We start from the raw sequence: 22,575 nt of genomic DNA, 5'->3' as shown, positions 1-22,575 counted from the left end.
TAAAAAAAAAGGACAAGACTATTACTAAACCTCAGTGTGCCGGTGATCATCTCTAGTTTCCTATTTTGCAGGGCGGGTCTCCCAATGGTGATAACAGTGAGGCGGCTGCTTGTAGTCTGCATCGGAAGCCCATGTGACAGGGTGACAACACAGAAGAACGATTGGGAGACAGGGACAGAGTGTTGTCACCCTATAACAGGAAATGCCTGAATGAGGAGCTTTGTGGCATGATCTGTGAATATTATTTTAATGGAAGCTGCATATTTACAAATATTGAAATCTTCTAAAAGTACATTAACATGTTTATCATTTTGGGCCCGCGATACATATATGAGTGTCACCGTCCTAAAGTGGTCAAAACCAAATTCACGGCTGCAGCAGGTATAGCTGTAGAGCCGCCCAATCACTTGTATGCATAAAGGGTGCTTACGTTTCCTCCATCACTGCTGCTGGCTATCTCGGGCTGTGCTGTTGGGATGTGGTCAACGATTGACAGGTCCACTTTAAGTCTAAAAATGAATTGGACAGGTTTTGGCGTGATGAGTGTCCTGCATCCATCTCTATACGTCTGTTAAATATGTGTAAGGTGAGAACGGCAAACCATACCCCCTACCGCTGGAGGATATGTAAGGTGTGATAAAAATCTGGGTGACCCGCAGCTATCCCTGTCTCTGCTTTATCTGTCATGTGATTGGCTGAGCCTGATTGCTTCTCTGCCTGATTGTTTATGTTATAAGACAAATGATGAGGATTCTCCAATCTGATGCAGTACCAGATAAGAAAGCTGAATGAATATTGTCTAAATACAAGATGCATGTGTGTTCTTCCCCGGTGAGCTTTGTGTATTTCTTCAGGATCTGTGCAGTAATCCAATGTGAACTTCCTTTAATAAAGATTGGTCACTGCTGCTCTCTGTCCTTGTGCAGGGTGAGCGGTCTTGTCTCCGCCCCCTCCTGTAATAAAGACCCGTCACTGCTGCTCTTTGTCATTGTGTAGGGTGACTGGTCTTGTCTCCGCCCCCCCTTTTAATAAAGACCAGTCACTGCTGCTCTCTGTCCTTGTGCAGGGTGACCGGTCTTGTCTCCGCCCCCTCCTGTAATAGAGACCGGTCACTGCTGCTCTCTGTCATTGTGTAGGGTGACTGGTCTTGTCTCCGCCCCCTCCTGTAATAAAGACCGGTCACTGCTGCTCTCTCTCCTTGTGCAGAGTGACTGGTCTTGTCTCCGCCCTCTCCTGTAGTTTTCTACAGGCGCTCTGTAGTGGGTGGTAAGAAGCTGTTGTTATTATTATTATTTACATTAGAATGTATTGCTGGGACTTGTAGTCCTGCATAGCTGGTGGTATTCTGCATTGCTGTATAATGATTATATAACAATGCAGAATAGCACCAACTATGCAAGACTACAAGTCCAAGCAATACATTATATTATTAAGTAGGGATACACCAGTGCCAATACTGGGCATTTTCACGAGTACTCGTGAAAAAGCCCTGATACTACGCGCAGGCGAAATGACCAGGGTCGCAGCGGTCACATTTGCGACCGGGCCGCGGTGTTCAGCCAGTTGGGGGGAGCCCGGAGAGAAAGAAGAGGGCCCGCCACATGCAGCTGCCTCATGCTGTCCGCTGTGTTTTTGACACTTGCGGACCGCAGTTCAGACAGAAGGATGGTGAAGACGCTGTAGTGGGGAGGGGTGGTTAGTCAGGGAACTCCATTTGCATGTACTATTTTTTCTCACCGCACCGGAACGCAGTCATTGATTTGCCATGCGTTCCGGTGCAGGCGATCGCACCGCGGTGCCATTGACTTTAATGCACCGCCATGCCCCCTCCCACCCCAGGTTGTAGTGAGCTGGCCGGGATGCGATCCAGTGTGTTCCAGCACCAAGTCGGGCCGGAACGCACTGGAGCTGGTGTGAACTAGCCCTAAAAGTCATAACATACATACTGTTTATTTCATGGAAAAAAAAAGGTATCAAAATCAAGGGGGGCTTAATGATTTCTTGCTCCGGGGGCCTTGAGGTTTCTAGTTACACTTCTGACGTCAGCCGGCAGCCGCTGTTAAAATAAAAAAAACCCAGAACATATAGCAAGGGAAGTAGAACCTCCAGGTATCCCGGGAAGTTGTACTCTGCTAGATAGAGCAGGGTAAACCTCTCCAAGATCAAATGTTTCTCTTGCGGGCATCAGGGAGCCGCCATCTTATAGCGGGAGACTCCCGCAACGACCAGGAGAGTTGGGATGCCTGCAGGTCTGGCAAGGTCAGAGAAGCTTAGAAACATATGATTGATTCCTGATGAGACTGACTGCAAAACCAATCATACAATTACCGCTCTCTTCCCTCATTGCAAGCCCACCAGTCACATCTGACTGAACGAACACAACGCCTCATCAGCTATTGACCAGGGGGGTCTGAGTGATTGCAGTGAAATACAAACAGCCACTAAAGGGAGAATCTAGCAATCTGTGTATATAATAATGAAAATACGGGACAGCAAGCATGCAAGCGGTAAACGTTCCGAAGGTGAACATCACAATAATAGCTGGAAGTGTGTACTTGGTGAAAATATATAAAAGTTACATTTTTAATGCATCTTCAAGATGCTGATCTCGGCACCATTATCCCAGACGAGAGACTTCACAGGAAACGGCGCCATTTGTTCTGGGAAATTTGTTGCCGTCATATCATGGCTACAAGAAGTTTGTTTGTGTGGATGTAACCTTTAATGAGACTAGCTCTCCCTTACACATCGGATACACGGCAGATGGAGGGGAGAATATGATCCTTAAATTGGTTAACTAGTGTATTGGAGATGAAAGCACCTTATGACACGCCATCTTCGCTTTATGCCTGAGGATAGTCTTGTGTGGTCCTGAACGCTGACATCTCAGCGCTGCCTTGAAAAGAATTAATCGCTGTACAGACACTGGAACATTTTCCGTAATTACTTCTTTACAAGGATCCCTCTCCAGTCGGAGTTATTAAATAGCACAATTATTTTTGTAGTTCAAAAGCTTTTTCGGCTGTCTGCGCCGGTGAGGGAACGTTCACGCGGACAAATGTTGTATGTTCGCTTCACTTTGTTGTGCGGATGGATACAAATACAGGACGCGAGGCCAAGATTGCTTTGGTGGCGATGCGCTATGAAGAACCATGCTCTGATTAAAGTGTAACCCCGGCCAAAAATTGTCAGTGGTGGGGAACATTATTTGTTAATGGCGCCCCAAGCAGGGCAAGCAAGATGCATTTCTTGCAGCGCACATTATTGCATGACAAACACGTGAACATGCATGCTCATAAACTGCTGCATGAGCTTTTTTGAAACGCTGCTTTGAAGCTTGGTGTCCAAATTGTGGTCCAAGGGCCCACGTGCAGCCCTTTGGTACTTGTGCGACAAGGTAGCTTCTAGGATCCTATTAGACCATTGGAATTACATGTTATGGGGCTGGTAGGATACCATGAGGACCAGTTTGGATCAAATCTGAGTCTAAGGCATCATTCACACGAGAAAAGGCCGGCGCGTATAGCTCAGTGCTGCGTGCAGGGCCGTATCGGGCAGCTCCCGGGAAGGACAGGTGCTGCGTGTAATTAGTACGCAGGCCGTATTTCTCTATGGGAGTATGTGGCCACACGCCGCCCTACGATAACCTCAAGTGCAGGTCCGCACGGGTGCGGGCATCCTGGTTTGGATGCAGATAGGATCCATCCTGTCATCGTACGAGTACGGACACCCGCACCCACACGGACGTGCAGGGCGGGTGAGCGTAGGGCGGCGTATGGCCGTATACTCCCATAGAGAAGGACGGGGGCTGTGTACTAATCACACGCAGCACTTGTCCTTCCCAGGAGCTGCCCGATATGTCCGTGCACGCAGCACTGAGCTGTACGCGCCGGCCGATTCTCGTATGAATGAGGCCTAAAGCTCACCACACTTGTTAAAATCAGTGTACAGTCTACCAACACGTATCTGGTGCAAGGGCCTGCCTGATTGTATACATCGTGTTCAGCTAGTTTACATAGTTCCTTATGTTGCACAGTTTTGGTAGATCTAAAGCCAATTGTACAGAGATTGTACAGTCAGATTGTAATATGCATGATGAGCCTAACGATCACCACCCACGTTACAATCTGAGCATATATACACTGTGCAAATCGATTAGATCTACCAAAGCTCTTCACATCAGAATCCCCCTCTTCACATCAGAATCCCCCTCTTCACATCAAAATTGACCTCTTCACATCAGAGTTCCCCTTCGGTACAAAAGCGCTACATGGTAAAAGAGTCCAAATCACTTTAATGGTTTGCACATAGAAAATAGCCAACATGTTTCAGGGGCCAAAAACACTCCCCCTCAGGGTTTGGCACTCCTTCTGTTGGTGTAAGTGACATTCTAAGTACCCACTGGAGGGTAATTCTTGCTTCGTGTGAGCTGTCTAACCCAAACGTTTTGAACTAGGGTGCCTTCTGGCTTCCTCAGGGCTGCATCAAACTTTTCACAAAGTGTCATGTCTCTGATGTGAAGAGAGGACCTATTGTGAAAGAAAAGTGACTCTGATGTGAATAAGGGGGGCTATGATGTGAATAAGGGGGAGTCTGATGTGAAAATGGGGGACTCTGGCATGAATAAAAGGGGAGTCTGATGAGAAAGAGGTGGAATCTGATGTTAAAAAGTGGACTCTGATGTGAAAAAGGGGGACTGTGATGTGAAAAGGGGGGTTCTAATGTAAAGAGGGGGATTCTGATGTGAATGTGCACATAGGAAAAATAGCAGAGGGGGGAAGAGTTAGGCCTCATTCTCTATATGCATTCAGATGTGATGGTCTGCAGATAATTGCAGTCTGCAATTACATGCAAACAGCTGCAGGAGGTGGCAGCAGATCACATGAGTCTCACAGAGGAATTTGGGACACTCACACATTAGCAGGTGTACACAGGGCCTTATCACCTCTGACACATCCAGGCTAACTGTGTTTTCAGAAGGAAGCTTGCAATGGCAGCCCCCCTTTAAGACAGGTGCACTTTAAAACAATAGCCTGCTTTTTAATTAGACCGAAGCCTTAAGACCGATCCTATACAGCTAGTTAGAGATTGGTGGGATGTATACAGAGAAGAAGACTCAGATCTTCATTTTCACCCACAGGCCGTTTGGTCACAGTCCAGTGGTGAGAGGGTGATTATAAGGGAGAGGACCCAGGGATGGCGGAGGGCAGGGCGGCCTCTCAGGTAACCACTAAGGCGGTTTTACACTTTCCAAAGGAATTCTCTATTAATGATGATGTGGATAATAGTTCTTGGAAACTTTGCTGGAGGCATCTTTCTGCTGAGTGCACAACCCCTGTGATGCACATACTCATTAATATATGGTATATTCATCTATTGTGTCATGAAGACCTTAAAGAACCTGCTTGTATGACCAGAAGGTACCTCTGGGAAGCATGTGATACGTTGCCTGCCTCCCCACTATGCAATGATTGGGGCCTGGGTGTGCAATTGCCAAGCTGCAGTGTGGTCACATAAGGGTGGGGATCATGCTGTTCAATGTGGTGTTGTTGACTATACCAGGTATTGTAGACTCTCATGATGGACTACAATCTCAGGTTTAGTTAGCTAATTTGTATTGAAATTTTAGCCAATTACAGAAGCGAGCTTGGAGCGTTGGTTACTTTACAACACACACAGGAACCATGGGGAATAAAAGTAGCCCCCTCCAGAAGGAAAGACAGTGTCAGCACCAATTCAGAGGATCTACAGCTGAGAGATACACAAATAAGATACTTTTATGTTAATAGTTATGGTACTTGAATGCATTTTTAAGTTTTAACTCCTGAGTTAAGTGTCACTTTAACCTAACCTTTAAAGTGAGTCTTAACACTTAAAAATGGTGTCACTTTGCCCATTCAGGGTAAAGTAATAAATTCTCTTGACAGAACAACCCTCTCCCATTGATTATTTCCATCCCAGTGCTCCCTTTCTGCTCAATTCCTCCATTGGATTTTGGAGTCCAAACCCTATGTAAGCTCCATGTGGGATGGCATCAGAGCTTACACGGTGTTAATGACCTCATCACCTGTGTCACGTGACACCATTAAATTCTAGCGATTGGCTGTTCAGGCCTGACCTCTGCATCCTGGGATAAGGACATATGCTCCGGGTATTTCCCAGAGGTTTTAACAAAGCCGAAAGGGAGCAAGGCAAGGTAAGTATCAGAGGTTAGGCAGTTGTTTTTTCACCGGGTATTTCCCAGGGGTTTTAACAAAGCCGAAAGGGAGCAAGGCAAGGTAAGTATCAGAGGTTAGGCAGTTGTTTTTTCAAGATAACCTGTGACAGAGTCTCTTTAACCTCTACACTACCGCTGATCCCCTAAACCTAAGACTAACCTTAAGCTATGCCCTTGCACTGAATAACCCTTTTCTAACCTCATCCTGTATTGGGATCCTCTGCACAAGTAGCACGCTGTGTCCCACGCCAAAAGCATGTCAGCCAAGATCTCTTCTCCAGACCTATTTGCATACAAATGATCAGTTGGTCCTTTTTCTTCATCATGAACTAATTTGATATCCATTAATGTCAAACTGGCCTTGCAATACTAGCTTAGCATTGACTACCTAAGAAGTGGCTTTTATAAACGAGAAAGTATTTCTATTCCAATGTAATACAGATGCCAACATTGAGTACAGTACATAGTGATTGGTGATCCTCTGAATCGTTACTGTGTCCCTGGAACGCGTTTCAATATACTGGCGCCTGTAATAATGTGCTTTTGTTATTATATATAGTGATATAGTTCTTCCCTTCAACCTCCAGCTGGTGATAACAGACAGTCAACCATATGATGGCTATAAAGCTGAGCTGCAGCCAAGAGTGATGTATATCTATATTTTCTTAACCTTTGCTCCCCATCTTCTCCATTTTACACTGATACTCAGCTGTGCAGACATTCAGCGGGAGATCTGATGATGTGTTTTTAACACTTGACACGTAAAATATTATGGAGGTAAAAGGTGCCGTGTGTAGCTGGACTCTACAGCACACTGCAATTATTCCTTGGTACGTAGCCATATTTGGGCCAACTGAAACAGGTTTTACTAGTTGCATTAACATGTTTAAAACGGCACATTAAAAAATATCCTGTTTGCTGCATCTTTGGTGTTGTTTTTATAATTACTATTTAATGTATTTTTATATAGCCATCAATGTACACAGTGCTTTACATACTATACATTCACATCAGTCACTGCCCCCAAGGAGCTTACAATCTAAGGTCCCTATCTTATATGCACACACATACAGTATGTGATCAGGGGTAGGGAACCTCAGCACTCCAGCTGTGGCAAAACTAAAAATCCCATCATGCATCTGGGAGTCATGCCTATAGCTGTCACAGTCTTGCATTGCCTCTTGGGACTTGTAGCACCACAACATCTGGAGTGCCAAGGTTGCCTACCCCTAATCTAGACCAAATTAGACAGAAGCCAATTAACCTACAAGCATGTCTTTTGAGTTATAAAGGAAACTGAAATACCGGGGATGTGCGGTGAGGTCAGTGGCAGGTAAGCCACCCCCCGGTCTATTCCAGCCCCGGTTACAGAGCTATGTGTGGAGGAGGGAGAGAGGAGACAGGGAGAAGGCTCCCTGTCCCTCACTTGCTCATCACTGTTGAGGCATCTAGATGGATGCCTTCAGTGTTTTTTTGTTTTGTTTTGGGTTTTTTTTGCCATTGGTACAAGCCATCCACAGAGCTCTGGCTCCAAGTCAGAGGCTGTTGTAGCTCTGACCTCGCTGTGTTAGGTTACACACAGCAGTGGGGAATCTGGATTCGAGACAGGAACCTCAGTGCTGTAAGGCAGAAGTGCTAAAATATACTTTCCATAGGGATGAAAATAAATGTAAAACATACTGCACACTAACAGCAGTGCATAAAGAATGCAGATCAGTGACTGTAGCCAAAGGACCATGTCACAATGGCGATCCTGGCGCTGACAGTGCTAAGGGACCATTTACCTACTTCTATATAGTCGCTCCCTCACTGGCACACAGACCAGCAAGATGTCACTATGTCCCTGCCATCTTGCTAGCAGGCAAGCTTCTGTAGTGTTTGTTTGGGGCAGCAAGGTAATGACACATATTAGGTCTCAGTTGCACTTTGGGGATTGTGACATATGGCCCTTAGGCTGGATTCACACTTTTTTGCACTTTTTTGTACCCTTTTACATATTGTATTGCAATGTGCGTTAAAACATGTCTGTAAAGCATGTTGATCACATTTTCATGAGCTGTTGTTGTCATCAATAGTCCATTTAAAGCATATGTAAACCTAAATACTATAGTTGTGTAATTATGCATCAACCTGCATTAAGATGCAGATTTCAATGCACATTAACCCAGAAAGGTCTGAATGGGCCTTTTTAGATTTCCTTTAAGTAAATCCCTGTGCCTCTATTAAACATGGCTGTATGAACAGGACGGGTCACAGCAGGAGGTAGAATGTTCTGGTGATCCTACTGTGGTTCTCAAAGATATAGATATTTACGGGCATATTTCTACAAATGATGTAACTGATCCTGTGCACATAATAAACCTACATTAGCCATAGATATCATGTATGGACAACATTCTCTATGGTAGGATTCAGCTCCGTGCAAGTCATAATTCATAGCTACATTGTAAACCTGCCATAGAAGCAGATGATATGACAAAGGTTCTTAGAAATTGTGGTCCTGTGAAACAGGCTCATAGGAGAGCAGAGCTGCCGAATGTCGCTCATTTGGAGAGACTGTCCCTCATTGTGGAGCCAAATCCCTGCACTAAACCTTTTATCCAACCTCTGTATTATGAGATTAGTTTTTTTTTTAAAAGCCAGTGTGATGGAAAGGTAATGGTGAAAAAATACACTTGTGGGTTCAACCAGTCAGCTTTTTGCATATTAATTATTAATTATTTGTGGCTTGTATTGGCATGACAGGAGTGTGTCCTTTACCCATGGCTGTCTCTACACTAATCGCCGCTTGAGTCAGGGGGTAGAGAGTGGGTAGGGGGCGCTATCAGCTGATGGTCTTTTCTAGGAGTGGGGAGCAGGGCCTCCAATTATTCTACCCTGTGTGTATCAAAATTCAAACTCCTAACCCTAATAATAACCCTATGCCTAGCACTAACCCTAACAGTAAACCTAACCCATTGTTTATACAGTCATGTGATTAGTCAGCACTGACATGGCAATGCATGGCTTTGTTGATACAGCTATGTCACACGGCATCAAGGTCTTACATTAGTTTATTTACCAACAAAGTGCTGCAAAATTGGCTGCTCATCCCTACTCACAGCACAGATTTTCTTTAACCAGTTTTATAAAGGATATGTTACTGCCAATTGTGTATGGCAGGGCAACCTCGGCAATCCAGCTGTGATGAAACCACAAATACCATCATGCTTTTGTCTCTGGCAGTTCTGCAGAGTCACTAGCAGAGTCTTGCCATGCCTAATGGGACTTGTAGTTCCACAACAACTGGAGTGCAGAAGTTGCCTACCCCTGGTGTATAGCATTGTTGGAACACTTAAACAGCAGCTGCTGCCTGCTATGTTCAAAGAACAATAATTTGAATGAGCAACTTATGACTTATTTGACAATATATTCATGCAGCATTATTTTATTACCACCCAATTTTTCCTTGTTTTTGATATAACAGTTTTATTGCATTAGCCTTTAATATTGCTATTGCAGTAGATCATTAGGGCAGTCACACTTCACTGTGAACGGTTATGGAAATAAGTCCTCCAGGTCAGCATTTCTCAACCTTTTTCTCACGGCACCCCTAAAAAGTATGCAAAATCTCAAGGCAACCCAATCTAAAAGTCCTTCCTTCAAATCAGGAGTCCCCTTTTCACATCCTCCCTTTCACATTAGACGCTCTCCTTCATATCAGAAGCCTCGTTCACATCAGGAGCCCTCTTCACATCAGAGTTCCCCTTTCATATTGGAATACCCCTATACATCAGAGTCTCACCATCAGAAAATATTGAGGCACCCCTGAGGAAGCCAGAAGGCACCCCAGTGTGCCACTGCATCGTGGTTGAGAAAGGTTGCACTAAGTTATAATAGGCTTACTGTACACTGCTATGAAGTGGGCAGGGCGCTGAATGTATCTGGTGATGAAAAAAAAAATGGTCACTCCACCTCCAGTGCTAGAGCTTTCTAAAACAAGTGGTGAGCACCGATTTAAAATAGCTCTTAAAATTGCTGAATTTGAAACCTTCCATTATAGCATTAGTGCTCCTCACTCCTAGGACATTACCCATCTTGAGTGTCATTTAAGAAGAATCTTGCCCTGGAGGCAGTCAGGAGAGCAGAGGTGTAGTATAACACTCCAAGGTTAAGTAAGGCCGCACTCTGCTCAGAGAAGGTGCTGAAGTGCATTGCCGCCTCGGGCAGAATTGTCTGAAAAGTCCCGCTATCTATAGCTGATTAATTGTGGAATTGACACAGAAAGTGTCGACTAGTAAAGTGAGCTTGTTCAGATGAATGTTTGTTTTGTCTTATAGTCTATTGTAGTGATGATAAGAAGAGGTCTACATAAAGAGAGTAAAACACCCTTTACCGGTGTCTGTTTTTTGTGTTGTGTGGGTGCACTGCTGGCAAGAAAAAATAATAATTCCCATAAAGGTTGGAGCCGCTGTTTCGATCTAGTCTTGACCCGATTTACCTATCATGCATATTATACACTGCCTGGCCAAAAATAAAGTCACCTCCTGAATTTTGGGCAGTGTTATGAGCTGGGGTACTTCAGTTGGTCAGGTCTATGTTCAGCAACGTTACTGAATGTCACCAAAGAATGAGATCAGCTGCCTACCTGAATATACTGAATGACCAGGTTTTTCCATCAATGGATTTTTTTCTTCCCTGATGGCACGGACATTCCAAGATGACAATCCCAGAATTCATAGGGCTTAAATTGTGAAAGAATGGTTCAGGGAGCATGATACACCATTTTCACACATGAATTGGCCACCACAGAGTCCAGACCTTAAACCCATTGAGAATCTTTGGCATGTGCTGGAGAAGACTTTTTCATCCGACTTTCCCATCATAACTACAAGATCTTGGTGAAAAATGAAGGCAACTCTGGGTGGAAATAAATGTTATGACATTGTATACGCTTATCGAAATTATGCCACGAGGAATGTGTGCTGCAAACAAACCTAAAGATGGTCCAGGGAAATATTAGAGTGTGTGACTTTTTTTTGGCCAGCCAGTATAAATTGACTACTGACCCCCCCCTTCCTCTAAATTAACACCTTTAATTATTGGCATTGCTGTACCCTGGCACATGGAGTATTGGCCTCAGGAGGTCCCTGCAACGACATGAAAAATTGCCACCAGGGCCCTTTGATGGTTTGTATTGTGTGGAGTGCTGCTTTGGTATATTGTCCGCTAATTAGCAGTTTGGCCTTTAATATGAACCAGGGAGCAAATCAGAAGCTTCCTACCTGCCATTAGAGGGCACATGGCATACAGTTAGGCAGTTGCTCAAATATGACCTAGTCCTGTTAACTTGGATGAAATTCGAGTTGTGTGTGGCACTGGTGGCACTGCTTTGTTGGACAAAATTTGATTTTTTTTCAATCAACGTTTGTCAAAGGAGTTGGGCTGAACAGTGACTGTAGCAAATCAGCTGCAGTCACTGATTGGGTATTCTAGCAGTCAGCTGTCAGAACACGATAGCCCTGCAGGGAAGATTTCCCCATTTATGCTAAACAACAAAAAATGTCAAGTGTGTGGTATAAGATTGGCATTAAAAATGAATGATAGCTTTGATGGTTCTGCATTTTGTTAGACAACGTGTAAAGGTGCCCATACACTGCACGATTCTCGTACGAGAATCGCGGGAAATCCCGCGATCATACGAGAATCGTGCAGTGTATGGAAGGCGTGCGACTGTTTCTAATGTACGGTCGCACGACTTTTGTATTTCGAGCGTGTTGGAGAACCAGCCGAGAATCGTACGATTTTCGGCTGGTTTTTAACATGATTGAGAGATGACTGCCGAACGGGCCGGTGTGTGCACGCCACACTGCCTGTTCAGCATTGCAGTCATCGGAAGCCCACCCCTCAGGGGGGCGGGCTTGTGATGATCGCAAGTACGATCTGCCTGTCCAAGATGGGCAGATCGTATGTTTTTTTAAGTACTTTACAACCCTCGCAAGACAAAAGTCTTGCGAGGGTTGTAGAGTGTATGGGCACCCTAAAGAAGATAAGGATGGGGGAATGGAAAGGAGATGAAAGCTAGGTCAGTAGGATTGTCAGGCAGCATTTGTAGAAGGACGTCAGCAATAGTAACCGCTATATTCCTCCCTGAAAAGGGTTACTTTAAACTGAAATGCTGGGATAATGATCCATTTACAAAATTATTTTCTACTTTTGAAAACTGTAAAAGCGTTGGTTGTAATTGACAAAATGGCCACTTTGCCTTTTACCTCCCTAATGCTTGAAAGGCTATGATTTCTTAACAGCAGGAGGAGTCCCAGATTCCCCAATACTTATTAGGGCAAGATCAGATAAAATCACTTATACACATTTCAATAAGAAGCTGTCACATGAGGAAAAGTATATATTCATAAAGAAGATGCATCAGTGCCATTGCCCCAGTCTCATAAAGCAGATCGAAATCAGATTGCTAAAATTAGGCCTCGTTCACACGGGGTGTGTTGCCCTCTACAGCATGGGGGGCTGGTTGTTGATGCTTCTGGAGCTAGGGTAATAAGTGTATGGAATCATAGGAGCTGTGCGCCCTCATGCTGCTTTATGCAGCTTCAAATTTTGACGGCTGCGCATAGACGGTATGCATCCTCGGATGCAGACATGATGTATCCAGGTCTGTACATCGTCTGTGTCCGGCTATCAAGAATCAGAGCTGCAGGAAGCAGAGTGTGAGGACGCACATCTCCTTTGTCTCCATAGAGTAACATAAGCTTCTTCCCACAGCTCTGGGTACATCAACAACCGGCCCTAATGCTGTACGGAGCAGCATGCCCAGTGTGAATGAGGGCTTCCTTTTAACATATGTAATTTGAAAAGCCAGTTCAATATTTGTAATTCTTCAGCCATAAAGGTTCTTGTTCAGGTACTTCCTGTTACACTCTGTCCTTGTCACATTGCACAAGCATGGTCCACTGCTGACACCAATCAGGAAGCCCATTCTAAGGCTGACCATACACCAATTTTTTTTGTCCAACCTGCGGGCTGAATGAAAAAAAAATTAAACTGATTCCTCCATCAACACAAGCAGAGTTTCGATCGAGGAATCCCGCTGTTTACATTGTATTCCGACAGGTGCCGCCAGCGTCTGTTAGAATACCTGATCAAAACGGGCAGCTTATTGGCTGCCAGGTATGAACAAACAAAAATTTTCCAGCAAAAGAGCTGACAGCCCCACACATGCGCAAATTTCAAAAACCGGTACATTAAAATCCGGCCAGAATTCGAACAAACGTATGGGCACTGTGGCAGTGCCACTGTGTAATCTCCATGTCTGTGTCCATATTTTGATAGTGTCCAGCACATGCTGATGGCACAGGTGTACACAGCCTTTAAAATAAAGGTATTGGGAAGGGTTCAGGGCTCCATCTGGTAGAGAGGAAAGCTCCACCCAGGAGTCAGAGTGGGTTCCAGTGCAGCAGGGTGCTGCGGATTGAAGAAAAAAAAAAACAGTTTGCAGGTTAGCACACGACTGAGGCTGCCAGAAGGAACAGACAGTGGCCCGGGGCCGGAGCAGCGATGCTGCAAATGCAAGGGGCTGGATGGGCATGTGCTGCCAAGAGATGCGAAAGAACCCCTTTGAGGGCAATTGCTTTATTTTGCGAAGTTTCATTTAATGAAAGTGGGCAAGGAAGCCCTTAGATGAAGATTTCAGCGAGTGGATGTGTCCTTAATGCGCTAATGTTTGGAGCGAATTCTCACAGTAACGATGTGAAGCAGACCCCGGAGGTAGAGCATGTAAAAAGGAATGGATTGAAAAGAGGTTAAAGGCAGTTTTTATTAAAAAGAAAAAAAATTTAAGTGAATTTTGAACTCAAATAATGCTTAGTGCCCTTCTGACCGATTACCTGTAAAATGATCATTCAATACAACAGTGTATACGGCAAGGTTTAGAACGCAACCACAGTAAACTGCAATCTTCCTCTTTATTCCTTACTTAATGCACTTTTTTGTGTGTTCAAAGGCTGTGCCTGACATGTCTCTGGCCTCAACAAACCAGATAAGAATGTGCCAGGCTGCCCTTACCATGCCACCACTACTAGCACTGACAATGAGTGGTTGTAGAAGGCACCATTCAGGCCTGTGGCAATTACACAGCTACCCTACAGCGATCCGGAATTATTGAGACGCTCGATTAAACCTCAGATTTTCCTGCACAATAACAGACATCCTCGTACTTGCGGGCCAAACAAAGACTTGCTTTTATTCTTGCGAGGGAAAACCAAAAAGTGTGGACACGACTGAAGTTCATCATGCTTTGATGGGCTACATCATCGCAGACTGGAATGTCCAGCAAATACAGCGAGAATCAATAGTAATGGAACTGTTAGACTGCCTATGAATGGAGGGGAGGAAAGGGTGTAATTACATTAATAGCAGCAGTGGCGGACCTAATAACCAAAGGGCCCTGGTGCGAGGTCGGGGGGTGTTCTTGAGCGGATCACACTGGCCCCCGCACCCCCAGCGGTCTCTAATGTTGCAGTAGCGTGCTGGACTTACCTGAGACCCTGCAGAGTACACCATAGATCCAGCATAGCCCACCTCTCTATGGTGGGCTCTGCAGGGTCCCAGGTGGGCTGGTCTGGTCGCCAGGGTCCCTTTCCCTGTACCTCCTCCCAACTCTTCTTACCTGCTGCTGGGGCCCAGCCTCCTCCACCCCCTCCCCTGTCACCTCTGCCATGCTGCCCCGGTACAGTTGATAGCCATGTAAGAGGCTGCCCAGACCCCTCACATGGGTACCGGCCATACCCCCCCTGACGGCGGTGTTCTATCAAAAGGTTGTGACTATGTTAGAATGTGTGACCGGTGACGTGGTCACACATTTTAACGTAATACCGCCCAGTTTTTCGGTGGTGGAATGTGTGACCGCCAATAGGTGAAGCATTCCAGCGCTTTCCCAGAGCAGAACGGCATCGCAAATAGCATGGGCAGGAGAACCGATCTGCCCTGAAACAGATGATCGGTCCTGAAATGTCACTTCTCTCCGACTGCGATCTCATATTCCACCGCACTCACAAAGTCGGATCAAAAATAAAAAAAAAAAAAAAAAAAAAAAAAAAAAAAAAAAAAAAAAAAAAAAAAAAAAAAAAAAAAAAAAAAAAAAAAAAACGACAAAAAACAAGATTCCTTTCAAAACTGCTTTATCTTCCATAAAATTACAAAAAAGGACTACAAAATACATTTCAAGTGCAAAAATAACTTTTCAAAATAAATCTTTGTACAAAATGGTAAAAACCAGATTTCACAAATGGAACAAAAGATAAAAATCATAGTCACTGTTCACCCGATAAGCTTTTAATCATGGTTGCTAAAAGACTCGCATGGCATTATGAGAGCTCAGTGCTTGTTCCTATTAAAATCTCTCAAGGGAAACATAGAAGCTGCAATTGCATTATAAAAATACTAGTTGCTTGGCTGTCAGGTCTAGCTTCAATATTTTAAGTTGCGGACCTTAATAAGTATCGCCTGACTTCACCCTACCTGGAGTTTCCAACTATACATACACACTTGTTCCAGGTCAGTGACTTGGCTTTCATGTCGACCCATTGTCTTGTTAACTTCCAAGAACTAGCATTTCATAACATGGACAGCAATTTCTCTTACACTGACCGTACTGTAAATCTGACTATACAATCCCCTTTTGATCTACCATTAACTATGCAATGATTTGATACAAACTAAATGGATTGTTCAAATGTGTTCTCATATTACATGGTTTTGGTAAATCTAATGACGGTATAAATCAGTTAGCATAGTATGTGGTTAGCTTTAAAAAAAAAAAAAAAAAGCTGCTAAACTTAGGAGTTAGGCATTTCAATGCATTTGAAAGGTTCAACTATTAACAAAAAATCTTATTTGTGTATCACTTGACTGTAGAGCCTCAAATCATCTCTGAATTGGTGCCGACACTGTCCTTCCTTCTGGAGGGTGGCTACTTTTGTTCCCATGGTCCCCGTGTGTTGTAAAGTAGACACCGCTCTAAAAGATCACTCCAGTGATGGACTACAATCCCATTGCAAATTAGTAAACTGGTGAGATTGTAGTCCATCACTGGAGTGAGCTTGGAGCGGTGGCTACTTTACAACACAAGAATATTAAGTAAATGTCACCAGCACACCAAAAGTAATTCAGCAAAAGTCAATTTATTGACACATTGCCATTCAGTACTTTATAATACAGTACTTTTATAATACTCCAACAAGCCTTTTCTCTGGCCCTGTCACTATTACTAAGAGCTTTACAAAGTACCTAAAACCATCTGGGGCCCAGCACACCAAAAGTCATTCAGCAAAAGTCAATTTATTGACGCATTGCCATTCAGTACTGAATGGCAATGCGTCAATAAATTGACTTTTGCTGAATGACTTTTGGTGTGCTGGTGACATTTGCTTAATATTCTTGGGTTATGCACGGTGCCGTCCGTGGTCGCTACAAGCACCCACCTGCTTTTGCAGGTCTTCTATTTTTTATTTTACTTTACAACACCATGGGGAACAAAAGTAGCCACCCTCCAGAAGGAAGAACAGTGTCATCATGAAGTCAGATGATTTTAGAATCTACAGCCGAGTGATAAACAAATAAGATACATTATTGGTAATAGCCAAGGTATGTGAATACATTTTTAAGGTTTAACTCCCGAGTCTAGTGTCACTTTAAGGAAAGATTTACTTTACCAATGTAATTTTGCAAGGGGTTACCCTAAAAGCGCACCACATACGTTACAGTCTGATTGTACAATCTCCTTTAGATCTGCCAACAACTATATAGTGCAAGGACCTGCCCGATTTGATACAAATTGGATAGCTTAGGTAGGTCTTCAGATTACATAGTTTTGGTAGATCTAAAGTTGATTGTACAGTCAGACTGATGTGTATGGTGAGCCTAAAACAGCCAATTTGTCCATAACACCCATGTATGTTCTATTGTTCCAATGGAAGTTTAAAGATGAAAGCCTAACGGGTACTCATAGCAACACAGTTATTTCATATATGAGGCCTGGATTCCTCTGGTAATGTCATCCTGTTCTCTTCAGCAAGGATGGCCAATGCTATTTTTCAAATACTTCAATTGGTTGCACACTCCCTATAGTTTTCTGCTTGTATGTTTCTTAGAACAACAATTTTGGTTATACAATTTATCCAAGGAATTTCAGGAGGTATGGCTGGTTAATTGAAGCCTTCACAGTGCTTTTCCAGGTAGCATATGGTCTAGATTAGATCCACTGATCGCGTTAGAGTTCGATAAGGAGTAAACATAACACAATGTTATTTAAAAAAGGCACAACAGTTCAAAAACAGAAGCTGTGCATGTCCATCACACTTCAGCTTTCTGGTTATAGAGCATGTGACGAGTCTGGAGAGGACCCACAAGAGAAGAACACAGGTTGCTTTGATTGGTTGGGTAACAGTGGGGTCGGAAGTTGGCATCCCCAAGCTGCACGGAGTTGTTACCGATTGGGTAAGTGGCCAGTCCGGTAAAATAGCACTTGGAGGGTGAGAAGTCCCCAGAGATCGTCACAGAGGGCCAGCTGCCCATCATGGCAGATGTGAAGCTGGTGAGACACTGACTTGTGTCCAAGGGTGGAGACAACTCAGGAGAAGACTTGACCTTGATGTCGGAATGTCCCCCAAGGCTGCCTGACCTTTGGGATTTTGGACTATTCTTGGTGTTCATCTTTTCATTGAGTTCCATCACTTGACCAGTAATTCCATCACACTTCTTCTTCCTCTTCCGCCTGAATGTTCCTTTATCAAACATCTTCTCACAGTTTGGATCCAGCGTCCAGTAACAGCCCTTCCCTGTGAACAGATTGCAATAAAAAGATAAATATAAAGCCTACCTTTGCTTGGATTTAAAACGCCATCTGCAAAGTATATTCTGTTTTACATAAAACATTTTAAGTGTGAGATTTTTACTTTTACATACAAGCCATGCCATGCAAGGCCATGAGGCAGCCTGAGACAGTTGCCTCGGGTGGCATCTCATTGGCTCAGGCCAGAGCATCCAGTTGCTAAGAGCTCTTAGCAACCCATGACGCTCTGGCTGGCGTCCCACCCAGCTCACTGACATTACTGGTTCCCAGGAATTGAGCGAGATGCTCTGGCTGGCATCCTGCCCAGCTCCTGGCAACATGTGATATCAGTGGGATGGGCAGGACATCCAACCCAGAGGCAGCACCAGCACCCCAACCTCCCAGTAATGTGCACCACCAGCAATGCACTGCTAGCAACTTTCACATGTACAAGAGTGTATTTCATATCCTGATCATAACATTGGTCCCTTCAGAGGAGGACCATACAATCAGTATCCCTGCTGAAAGTCTACAAAGATCAAGTCAATTGCAGGATAAGTCACACGGTATGCACGGTTACCAGTATGGCCTGATCCAGGGAGAAGAGAGTGGAGTGCAATATTAAAGCCCAAAAGTAGTTTTCCCATAAACAATACAAAGTTAAGTCAGTTTCTATCTTTAATGCTCCCTCAGTCCCAGTGCAATACTCATATGGCTGGCAACAACGTGCAAATAAAGATCGCTGTGCACTATGTGAGAGCAGAGGTCTCATCCCCCCCAACCTTGTCATAACTACAGTCCTGCAATCAACAATCATGCTCTGTGCAAACTGCAGCGTTATAGCCCAAGTCAGCAGAGGCTATGCCAGACTTCTATAGAGAACGCTGCTCTCTGAGCACAGCAGTATTTCGCTGCTGGCCATAAAGGTTTGTGCAGGGTTAGAATTGGGGGTATTGGCGCTTCAAAGTACAACGCAAGCAAAAACTTCACCATGTTCCTGTGGGGATAACTTCTTAACCTGGTGACCACACAGGAAGTGAGGGAAAGTTAGACAGCAATTAAAACCTCACAGATAATTTTTACAATAAAGCACTGGTGTCCCAGGATCTACCAGCACAGGGTTTGTTTTGTGTCTGAAGCATGTGCATGCTCATTGGGCAATGTGAGTTGTGGTGGGCTGATGGAAAGGGCAGCATTTTTTGTTGTGTAAGGCAGCCTATTCAATGTGCTGTCTTAACGCAACACATTACATGCGGCTTAACGAACATGCACAAATGTAGTGCAATGGTGAGAATGGGCCCCAGATGGTTTTAGGTACTTTGTAAAGCTCTTAGTAGTGACAGGGCCAGAGAAAAGGCTTGTTGGAGTATTATAAAAGTTCTTAGGTTGTCAGACACAGCTCTAGATTGCCCAGGAGACCCATTTACACCTACAGTCTACATTTCCTTAAGCCTTTTACTACTCTGGGAAGCGCTTTAAAACCATTATCCATGTTCAGTAATAGGAATGCTCTCCCGGGCAAGAAACTGGCCCTAACCTCAAGACTTCCCATCCCTAATGAAACCCTCTGGTTGTTGTCGTCAGGAATTATCAGTTACTACTGGCAGCAAGAATGTTCCTCCTAAACAGGCGCTTTGATACACAAGGCTCACCGAGGGCCATTTATCAATACTACAGGAACAGAAAAACAGTTTGTTGGTTTCACTGTTGAAGTAGACCTAAAGCCAAAATGTTTTGTCAGGTTTGTTTGCCATCTGTGTCCCATTGGCGATGTTTCCCCTCACTACCTTTCCGATATCTACAACAAGAAGTCAGAGGAAATTCCTCCAAAGTGAAATAAATCCCTGAAGGTCAGCAGGGTCACCAGAACTAGTATCCCCATTAGAGAATTTCCCATCTTATTCTGTTTTGGTGAAAACACTAAATTTGGGATTTTCTTTTAGTTGAGGATGGTCACCAGGATAAACAGGGGATGCATTTCCCGAACAGGGACACAGCCTGCAATAAAGACCTAACAGGTGTTCTAAACCCTCTCCACTATATCCAAAACTAGGGGGTTAGGGATTTGGCTTCAGTTGCACTTTAGGCCCATCTCCAGGTGTAAAAAAAATAAATAAAAAAGTATCCTTGCAGTGGGGCTACATCCATTCTGAAAAGGTTAAGTGCTAGTTTATGTCTAGGGGGATGGACTAAAGCAGATTTACATTCCTGATTCTGCCAGGCTGCTAGACTGGTCCTCACAGCCTCTTCACCCCCAATATATTTAAACACTGCACCCCCGCTAAATAAAAAATATCCACAAAATGCTGCCGATTTGTTCTATTACAGAGCTTTTAAGAACCATTCTGCCCTGAGTTTCCAAATTCTGTCAAGTTGCTAAAGGATGGTGAAAAGCATCATTTGCTATTGGCAACATTAACATTGTCCTTTATACAGGCGACAGGTTGGGCTGCTGAAGAGAACTCCAGTTTGATATTGCAAAGCAGGGAAATAGGGTCTGTGAATCAGGGTCTGTGAATCAAATACAACTAAATTTGTTTTTAAAGCAAGCCTGCTGCCCACCCCTAAATTCTTAAAATGCCAACTGCCTGGCTGTCACATTGATTTGGCATCACTACTCTAAATGAGTATATAGATCAGAAGGTGAAACTTTGCCTGAACTTTACTGGCCTCGTGCTCATTTTGGATCTGACTGATTTGATCTGGCAAATATTGGGGCCCATTTACACCACTGTAGTGCTTTAATGCGAGTCGTGTTTAAGCATTCATTTATTAGGATGCCAAACAGAAAAAGTGCATGTACCATTTCGGTCAGTGCAATATACAATCAGCAAGGTGCATTGGTGTGCCATGCAGAATTAATGAATGGCACATTATCTTATGTAAGGTTACCTCAATGCAACAGTGTAAATAGGCCATTGATGCCATAGACAGGACAGCCAGATATCTAGCATTTCCACAAGGTTAGGGAATAGCTGCATCTATATACCGCTCAGTACAGGTTTCCTAAAATGTACACTTTCATGAGTTTTACATGGAGGCAGCCATTGCTAACCACCTTTTTCTGAAATAAATAGTTGTCTGGCTACCATGCACATCCAGTGGCTTTAATAATTCCCCAGGATAAAGGCCAATCAAACCACAGCATTGTAGTAAGTCATGCCATGTGCATTGTGGTGCCATTCATTGTGAATGGCATCTCAGCTCACCTGCATTGCAGCACATGGTAAGGCACTACTACTGTGCCTTGGAGTGCAAAGCAAAATGCAACAGGTCCTATTTAGCTTTATTACTCATTTGAATATGCTCCTTAAACACACTGCAACAGACCTGACTTGGTGTGAACTAGAGTCTAAATTTGCAGACCACCAGATCTAACTTTGCTCTCATTGATCTGCATCCTTGTTCCAGATCAATGTCTCAATATTGAAGACAGAGAACCAGGCAACTAGCATTTTCATTAGCAGGTCAGCAACTGAAGTATTCAGATTACATGGGCACAGGCACAAACCTCCAGACCCTGGAAAGGCTTAAAAGGAACAAGCTACACAAAGAATATTATGAAGTTGGTTATTTTTCTGGCCCAAATTAAAATATCAAACAAACCAGAAATATATTCTAAAAGGTGGAGCAAGACAATTAAATAGATACTACATATAATAATAGAACTAAATGACATCATACCCTTAATTAGAAGTTTACCCCCTCCCTCCACTTTACCTGGGTCATTGTCATCCCTTGCCACCTTCTTGAAGCAGTCATTTAGGGACAGGTTGTGCCTGATGGAGTTCTGCCAGCCAGCTTTGCTCTTCCTGTAGAAAGGAAAGTTCTCAACCACATAGCTGTAGATCTGGCTGAGGGTGAGCCTCTTGTCTGGACTGTTCTGGAGGGCCATGGCGATCAGGGCAGAGTAGGAGTAGGGTGGTCGCACCATCTGGATCAGTTCCTCCTGGTTAGGGTAGGAGAGCCATGGCACCTCTGCTGGACTGTACCCAGGCGGAGCTGGCACCACCTGAGCCTGGCTGCCCCCATAGCAATGAGATCCACCACCATTCAGGTAAGGAGAGGGGCTGATGGTCGAACTGTTGAGCCACCAGTATGCGCTGCCATTTGGAGGTGGGTAGTCACTGATGCCACCATATGCCGGCGTGTGGGCAGCTGTCTTCTGTGGCTGGTACAGGCTCTGCGGATAGAGGTTGAAGTTGTCACAGTAAAGTGCTTTATCCAAGTCCTGGGCATAGGTGTACCCTGGCTGGGGGGTAGAGGAGTGCTGTCCATACGCATTCATACTGCCTCCACTAAGTGCTGCTGAGTATAGACGGAGGTGTTGAGCTGCGAGCTCAGGATCAGCATTGGAGACACTTTATTATGCACAGCTGCCTGTCTATCTGCAATCAAAGCAGGACCAGCTGAAACACATTGGAGTAATGAGAAGCCTCCCACCTCCAGACCGCCCACTGACACTTCGACGGTCCTGGAGGGAGAGCAGTCCGGGGTCTCTGGTAAGTGGAGGGTGCAAACTTTGACACCTCAC

At 44.4% G+C, this 22,575-nt stretch overlaps 1 protein-coding gene across 1 annotated transcript; it reads right to left on the bottom strand.

Moving 5' to 3' along the window:
- Positions 1–17,582: 17,582 nt before the first annotated feature.
- FOXI2 (forkhead box I2) lies at positions 17,583–22,329 on the bottom strand. Its single transcript, XM_018557700.1, is given in 3 exon segments — positions 17,583–17,653; positions 17,656–18,048; positions 21,762–22,329. Coding segments are annotated over 3 exon segments (1,032 nt in total).
- Positions 22,330–22,575: the final 246 nt, after the last annotated feature.

The sequence above is a fragment of the Nanorana parkeri genome, unplaced genomic scaffold, assembly GCF_000935625.1.
Source record: "Nanorana parkeri isolate BGI_ZX_2015 unplaced genomic scaffold, ASM93562v1 scaffold2, whole genome shotgun sequence".
NCBI lineage: Eukaryota > Metazoa > Chordata > Amphibia > Anura > Dicroglossidae > Nanorana > Nanorana parkeri.
The sequence above is the reverse complement of the archived record's forward strand: the minus strand, read 5'-3'. Positions and strand labels throughout refer to the sequence as shown.